The sequence below is a fragment of the Halyomorpha halys genome, unplaced genomic scaffold (genome assembly GCF_000696795.3).
Source record: "Halyomorpha halys isolate HHAL.00 unplaced genomic scaffold, Hhal_1.1 Scaffold1339.1, whole genome shotgun sequence".
Taxonomy (NCBI): Eukaryota; Metazoa; Arthropoda; class Insecta; order Hemiptera; family Pentatomidae; genus Halyomorpha; species Halyomorpha halys.
Window position 1 is genome coordinate 16,535 of NW_027112138.1, and position 8,971 is coordinate 25,505.

The 8,971-nt window shown below is 30.6% G+C and overlaps 1 protein-coding gene across 1 annotated transcript in view; it reads right to left on the minus strand.

Moving 5' to 3' along the window:
• LOC106689347 (uncharacterized) overlaps window positions 1-8,971 on the minus strand; it is a gene marked incomplete at both ends in the record, with an annotated part of 62,640 nt that overhangs the window by 4,368 nt on the left and 49,301 nt on the right. Inside the window, 4 exon segments of the mRNA XM_067050172.1 lie at window positions 1,342-1,461; window positions 5,594-7,135; window positions 7,459-7,596; window positions 8,526-8,753. Of these exon segments, the coding sequence (XP_066906273.1) occupies window positions 1,342-1,461; window positions 5,594-7,135; window positions 7,459-7,596; window positions 8,526-8,753 (2,028 nt within the window).

Sequence of the window (8,971 nt, forward strand, 5' to 3'; positions counted from 1 at the left end):
TCTCCATCTCCTGGCGTCCATTCCCGAAGGAATTGTCTAACGTCTCCTGTCGTTTCGCCTTGTTCCTCTTCAACTGCATTAATGATAATTGCACGAGAGAGCCAGTCCGCCACTACGTTTTCCTTCCCTGGTTTATAGACGATGTCTATGTTTTTTTCATGTCATCCCTATCACATGAATGAAGTCCGGGAGACCTTTGGTGATTTTGAGAATTGTTCAGGTTCAGTTATTTCGTCTGAGGTTTCCTGGACAAATCTTCTTGTTGCAATATTTTTACTCATGAATGTTTCAATGTTGTAGGCGGTAAATTTATCTAGGCTTCCACTTTTTCTTTCCTGGCTTCATTCAATCCAGGCTTCTAAATTTGTTATAATGAGTTTGTACTATTATTCTCATTTTATTTCTTTTTTTGTACTTACTCTTAAGACTGGATATTACCTCTTGATCTATGATCTGGATCAGGGATGTGACGTTGGGTGGAAAATAAGAAAATGTGTCCCTCTTCGGTTACCAAAATCGACTCTGCTGGATGGGAAGGAGCATTGTCGTGTAATAAACAGCTCTATGAGATAGATCTCTCTCAACAAATTTGTCTTTAAACCATGACGAAAATAATGTTTAGTTCATACAAGCTTTTGGATGGTTGTAATTATCACAGGGAAGACTTTTAATTTCAGTTCCTTTGAATGATCGAGCTTTCTTGATAACAGTTATTTTAAATTTATTGTCACTTGAAGCATTACAACATGTCATAAGTGTAAGCCGTTCTCTGCTAGATTTTTGACCAGGAAAATATTAATCGGATTGAGGTATCAATGTTATTGAAGGAAACAATTTCCAAAACAATACCGATTCATCCACATTATAAATCTCATCAGGAGTTGAATTAAATTTGTTGATCAAACTGTTAAAATTTTCAATAAATAACGAGGCTGCAACATTATCACAGTTAAGACTTTCCCATTGAATGGTCAACTGGCTGATACTGTGTCTTTCTTTTTTTTAATTTCAGGAGCCACCCTTGAGAAGCGGGAATGGATCCTCAATATTTAACTTTTCATGAAACCATATTGCTTATTCACTCACCATCGGCCCAGAAATAAAATCTTCCTCAACGAGTTTTTACAAGAACCATTGATTGATTAGTTCTATTTCTTCAAAAAAACTATTTAGATTTGAATATTCTGAGAGCAAAAAGTAAAAATTATTTGAAATGACTCTAAAAATTAATTAGAAACAAATTAATTTAAAATATAACGCTATTAATCTTAATTAATTTTTAAAAAAATCCTTTTTTTTTTTTGGTTTTTGACATTTTGACCGTAAGAACAACTTGCTTACCTGTGTACTTCCTGGCCTTCTTGGTTGTTGTACTACATATTTTGGCTGATGATCTGATTGTAAACTTCTGTACGAGTCAAACGAATGTAAGTGTTCTAATGGTCCAGAGTCATCGCAACGCTAAAAAAATTAAAATTCTTCTTTAATATATATTTTTAAGACACACCAATTAAACTAAAAAATACAAATCTGTATACTATGTTAAATATATTCGTTAATTTTAAATATTTAATTAGTTTAAAAATCACTAATTTCTTGATTAGTTTTATATATATTACCCAATTTTATATAAGCAAAAAAACACGAAAGTGGTTTAGTGTTAAAACTGCAGCAAACAATAACAATTATATTATATTTAGCCTATATTAAACATAATTAGTCATGTGCAAATCCATAATTTTTTGGCATTAATTTATCAGTCAATAACCAATATCTTTGAAAATATCTACCACACGAAATACACTATTCATATCTAATGTAGAGTGAATATATGTTCTTTAAGAGCTCTGTACGTTAAATAGTTTTTGTTTTTTTAATATATATTCCAGAAATAACCGCTTAGTGGCTTTAACCTCACTAACTAACAATGGTACGAAGAAAGGTAAACCACTTTAAAATGAAATTTACAAGCTTCATTTAGAGAACTTATAGACGCCTGCTCGTAAGGTAATTTCTGAGATATGATAATTTTCTCCTGATTACTTATTTTGGACACGTGTTGGATATGGTAAAAGTATTTTTCTGTGCTATTCTGTAGTGATAAAAATATCTAACATTAATTATATTTCACTAACAAAAGTGATATTTACCTCCTTATAATTAATAATGAAAATAGTTTTTTATTTTTAATTATGAAGCCATATTGTCAATAAAATACTAGACGTAGGGATGTATCCTCGCCAATAGCGCAGGTACAAAGAGAGCGTAAAATTAACAATGAACATTTTTTTATACGTGTGCAATTTATCAAGTAATAAAATTGAAGTTTACCTTTACTTTTATAATAAAGTAATAAACTAATTTAGAGAAATTCTAAAAAAAAATATTCAGGTCCTAAGTTATTCAGATTTCTTGCGTCTATTTTTAAATTCACTGTGTAATTAATGTTTTCTGATATGTAAATAGACAAGGTTAACAGACTCAAGACATCTGAACAACATTGCAGAGATTTTAAACAAAATTAACTTATGAAAAATATTAGTAAAAATTTATATAAATTTTAATTCTAAAAGAAATAAGACTTTTAAACAAAACACAGTTGAAATAAATATTTAATATGCCTGACCTGAGTGTGGGGCAGGGTACAAATATTGTGATAACAAAGTATAATAGTGTTATATTGTTTAATTAAACGTATTAGTATCAATGACGAGTGACTATATAGTTCATTAGACATAAGTTAAGGAAAGCTTATTAATAAATTAATATGATTTATGTCTCATATAATTTTGACCTGGGCAAAATAACCAGCAAAAAGTTTTAAAATTATTTTTGGGAGTGGAAATTTGTATTTAAGGTATGGTATTTTATTGATAATAATATTATTTGTTAAAATTGGTAAAAATCAATGTACAATAAAAGCTGTTATGTGAAAGATTGTCTACTTACCTATTATCTATATTTCTTTTCAATTTAACTTTCTTTATTTCTTTTTTAAATTACTAAAATTATTTTTTCCAGAACAATTAATTACCAGGTAGGAAGTTAGAAGTAGTATATAGAGATGGAAATTTAGTTTACTTTTCTAAATTAATAAATTATAGTTACGGCATTAGTTGTAATTTCCTTATCTTATTTTCAATAATGGCCTTACATGATACACCATAGCATCACTAAATTATAACTTATTTCTATTATATTGATTTAATCTTGTATTTTATTAATATATTTTGTAAATACATTGTTGATTTCTTCAATGCCGTTATCTTATCAACTACCTATTTTATTAAAAATATAATAACTCTATAATAAATTTAATTAATTATAAATTATTAAGAGTTTAACATTAATTCAGCTAGTGAAATATTAATAGTATCACGATTCATCTATTCATAGCAGCATAAAATAAGTTTTATACCATTTTGACATTAATCTTCATTCTTCGAACATGAGTCGTCGGAAACTTTTAGATGTACAGACGTCTATCAGTACTCAAAATGAATTTTCTTTAATCTAATTTTAAGTAGCTTATGTTGTGATATTGTTTGTTGCGGCAGTTGCCTTGATATTTGCCAAAATAAATTTGTTGTTTCTCGTACGATCGATATTTCTAAGATGTTGGGCATAGAATAAAAAAAATATATAAATAAATGAAAAAAAGAGGGAATTTTTCTGGAATAAATATTCCGATCACTTGCCGAGTTTTTCAATCTGGATTTTAGAAGGGCTCGGGGATCCTCAGGTCGATATTGTAAATATTTTATATAAAAGCGTAAATGTGACTAGTGATTATTTTTATTTATTATTATTTTTGTTATTATTTTTCTTTTCATGTACATAGTTTGATTATATTCATTTTCCTCCCTTCTGTTTATATATATTTTGAAAGAGATTTTATTTATGTTTATGTAAAGTTGTTTTCATTTTTTTTTTTTTTTTTTTTTTTTTTTTAATTCTAGTACGTATGCGATCTTTCATCACTATTACCTATTGCCCAACAACGTTGTGGCAGATTGTAATATTTATTAATAAATAAAGTATTCATGGTGGCAAAACATCCTCTTATTATGTGGCATAACCTATTTATTGATTAGCGAAATACTATTATTACCATGCTTTCCTTTAGTCGATTATGATACATTTTCCACAATTATATTTATGCAGTATTTATTACTACGAACAAATGAGCGATTGGTAATATTTCTACACAAACTAAATTAATGGTATCTTAGAAACGTAGAGAAATCTTTTTTGAAAAGTCGGCTCTGTTGGACTATTTTAATGAGGATATGACGGGCTCAGCTTATGTCTAATGAATTTCATTAAAATCATTTTAGCTGATTTTGAGAAAACGGCAAAAAAAAAATCTATAGCAAAGAAGTACTTTCGGTAAGTCAATTTTAGCGAGAATAAAATGCATTCACATCTTTGGTAGGTATCTTCCTAAACTAGGTAATTTAAGATTCGTAAAACTCTCCTTTTTAGACCCATCCCGCGCCCCACCTGTGGTCCGGTTGAGAAATTCCAGAATCTGTTTCATAATAAAGTGCAAACTAACCCTCTTAACGATCCTCCTAATAATCTTTTAGTTTTTACGCAGTACTAGTCTCTTTTTAATACCTATAGTGCCACTAATACGGTGCATTTACTCAGTCCCACAGTACACTCCAGCAAGGCCCGTTCAAAGTCTTCAGACTTAAATTTATTGCTGCCCACCGAATCGCTTTAGGAGGCCACCCTCACCTCTGGATTCTTTCTTTACTAGTAGTACCATACAGAATGAACATTCCACAATTAATAGATATGTATCACACATAACCTTAAAATATCAAAGGTAGTAAAAGGTAATACTCAACATGATTTATTCATTTTTTCCCATAATAAAGCATCCACTAATTTATTGTTTTTAAAATTGCAAAAAATTGCAATTCTGGCAGATGTTTCCTATTCCGTTCCTCTTCCGTATGGAATTCTATTCCCTCACCAGCTGGTTTAGTCTTCAATCATCTACTGTTCATCCAATTTCCGAAGAATAACAGTTAAATGTTTTAATCCAAAATTTAAATATGTAGAAAGTAAGATGAAATTTAATTTAAATATTATTATTACGTGTTTTTAATATTTATATATAATCTGTAAATATGTTCATATAATCATCACTACTTTATTTGTTTTATTTTAGTTGATTATTATTATAATATAACTTAGAATTTATTATTTGTTAGAGGAATTATTTTTTTTTAAAATTATTTTTCTACATTTCATGTGTCTGATTTTTTTTAACTTATGTACATAAACATTAGTTGTTCCACTTAGTTAATTATTTTTATTTAATTTGTGTTTAGTTCGTTTTCATTGTATTTTACGTGAAGTTAGGCACCATATGACTTATGGGCTTGACAATTATATATATATTACTGGGCTCATATCTCTTTAATCTTATCAACAAATCAATAGTTGTGATTAAAATTAAAAGAAGAATAAAGATACTTATCCAAAAAACATTCGGTTAACATAAATTAAAAATAATGATGATGATACAATAACAAATAAAAAAAACAAGCTACTGAAAATAAAAAATTGAAAAACTTACTTTTGTTGGACTTCCTTCTTTCTGACTTCCTTCTAAGGATTCCAACCCATTTTCGTTATACTCCGTATTATTTCTAGTTTGATCAAGATTTTCTTCAGACCCCACTGGCGTAGGGGGTAATACCCAAGCATCTGAATCTGATTCTCGTTCAGATGATTCTGATGATTCTATTTGGGGTGTTGGGAGAGTTTCGACACCTGCAAAAGTTACCCTTCGTTTCGATTTATTCGTATGACCAAACTTCGAGTCACTTGATTCTATTTGGTTACTAATAGAGCTTCCGGCTGACGATTGATCAAAAACTATTTTAACGGAGGCGTTAATTGAATTACTCTCCGTACTCCAGACGAAACCTATATTAGCGGCTTCATCTTGATCGATGCAAGGCCGCTGTTGATTCAATCGTGTTTCACTAAATACACCGGAGTTAGATTCTCGAACATATGATCCAACTCGATATAGGGCAGATCCTGATGAATTTTGTGATGGTGAAGCGTCAGAAAAGCGTACACACTTTTTTGTTTTTTTATGACCATCACCGAATCCCAGAGGGTCCTTTGGATCTGTTTTCCGGTTGCCTTGAATTCTAACACTTACTGAACCGTACATCAAAATGCCCCTAGACTGGCCTGATTCCTCTGAGAACGTTGAGACAGTCGTCGAGGATTTTGTAAACGCTCTTCTGCTACTGTAACATGATTGGGTTTTAGCAATCGGTTGTTGTTTTTCAGCCGTCCCATTTTGTTCTCTATTAACGACACAATGCGCCATGGAGCTGTTGGAACTTACTGTTGCGAACGATCCGGACGATGTCGATAATGGTGTGCCAACATTTTCCTTCACCAATTTCTTATCTTTTTTACCTCCTCCACCGCCGTCCAAACATAGAACACCACTTCCGTCTGTATCTCTATTACTTGATACATGTGTATAATGTGTTGTATCAGAACCATCCTCTGTAGAGCAGATACTAGCATATTGCGCTTCTGAGGAGGCTGTTGTTAATCTATCATTTTCATATTCTGAACTAATTACAGTATCTTCAACTGATTCAAAAGGTTCAGTCACACTTTCGTAAACACTTTTATCGGCGGATTCCACAGATTCTTTTCCATCTTTACTTTCTTCGTTGTCTTCTTCAGCAGCATTTGAATTTAATCCTTCTTCTTGATATATTTCTCCTTCTTCCTCTTCATAAATTTCTTCTATTCCTTCTTCTTCTTCTTCCTCTTCCAGTATTTCCTCTTGGTCTTCGTTTATTTCCTCCTCGGGCAAATATTCAGGTATACCTTCCTCTTCAATTAATGAACCTTCATCAGTGTATTCTGAACTGTATGATTCGTCATCATCTGAGTCTCCCGAACCTTTGGTTATTTCTTCTAGGTGATCGTTCTCCTCAGGGCATATGGATTCCAAATCTTCATGTGGTAAATTACTTCCGTTATGTGAACTTGAATAAGACTCAAAACTATCAGTTTGCGAACTTTCATGGATTTCCAAATTTTCATATTCCTTTCTGTCCATTTTTAATTCAAATACGCACTGAAAAAAAAAATACACGTTTGTTTGAAGTATTTATATTAAGATTCACTGTAATAACTTAGTTTAGTCAATACTCATTTTTAAGAAATGAAACTATAAATGATCATTATTATTTAATTCACGTGAGTAATCATCCTGAGTTTGGGGGTGCTTCTGGACCAGCAAAAAGTAATTATTAACATTTACATCTGTCATCAGATAGAATCACCTCTTAAAAAGAGGTATATTTCTTGATGTAGACATCTTTTGTAGTTATGAACTAACTTATGTATTAGATTTCAATAGCTATATTTTATAATAATGACAATTATTCTAACACGTACATCAGTGTTTACAGGGCAAATGGCAATAAAATCCTGAACTTCGTTATAGTATAAGCCATTCTTCATTGCTGCCGCGTACCCCTGTATGGTATCAGCAGCGTCTTCATTATAAAAGTGTATACCTAGCACTCTTTCCATCTGAAACACCGCAATATGTGCTATAGTTCATTAAAATTATGGCGGAAAGCATTGAAGTTATTATCTTGTTATTAAATTAGTTATTTTACATTTATTCAATTACTCTACATGTAATGGACCCACAATTAATTTTTTCTTTAACTGTAGAATATATATCTCAAACTTAAAGAGACTTTCATATAATTAAGATTGTTGCATTTTAGACATTTTTCGGATTTATTGTTTTAATTGGAATATCTGATCATGTAAGCTTTACTTTATATAAGGTTGTGGAATATCATTGAATAAATTACATAAAGAAAACATTACATACATAGATCGCATCGAAACTTACATTTGGCCACTTCTCTCAAAAATAAAATGGAAGAGAATGTAAGATGGTTTGCGTACTATAGCCTGTCTCAGACACTTGATTTATGCCATTAATCATATTTTTATCTACGGTATTTCTGGTATATATTGCTATTTCGTGGCAATTCACAACGTTTCTACGCCTGATAAGGGAGTCCCAGGCTGCATTTTATTTATTTACTCCTATATTTGTATTTATATTATGTATCTCTACAGGTTCCTGATGGGAACCGACTTAAAATTATTAGAAATGTATGCTGTATACTTAATCCAAGAAAACATAAAAGATACCTTGCTATGGTATGCTAGATGTAATTGTATGTAATTAATCATTTTATATCTTCTCTAACTGTATCATGTTTACCAATTTATTAAGCTATGATAATGAGGTGGCATGCTGGGATTCTAAATTATAAAGTGAAGTCTGGTTTATATTATGTTATATTTATAACTACTTACAATTGAGGTATACTCCGATAGAAGGTAGTAGATATATAGACTTACAGTTTAATTACTATGCTATGAACTGAGAATACCAGCTGAGATCTTTCATCATTTACATAATTACAAATACTTACTTCTGGTGACTCCAAATTACAAATGAATTTTAGGGTTGACGGAATTTCATCCGGATGCAATTCACTTGGTGATGTTTTGAAAGATCCAGTGTATACAACGACATTGCGATATTTTCTTCGAGCTTCTGCTTCATTCAAACCTATAAAAGCATATTGAAGCGGGTAGGTTTGAACAGACCTGATACATAGTTGTACTTCTGGCGTATCTTCGAAATCTGAGAATAACCTCTGGAAATATGAATTACAAGTGATAATTAAAACCATATACGATTGATGGAAGTTAAATTAACGATATTTCATAAAATTGTAATTAATAAATTAAAAATAATTTGAGAATTATTTATTATTAATACTAGAAGGCAATATCAAATATAGAAAGATGCAAAACATTTCAGGCTCAAATATTTGTCTATTTTGTTGAAATGTTTCATCTCATTTTGAAGTAG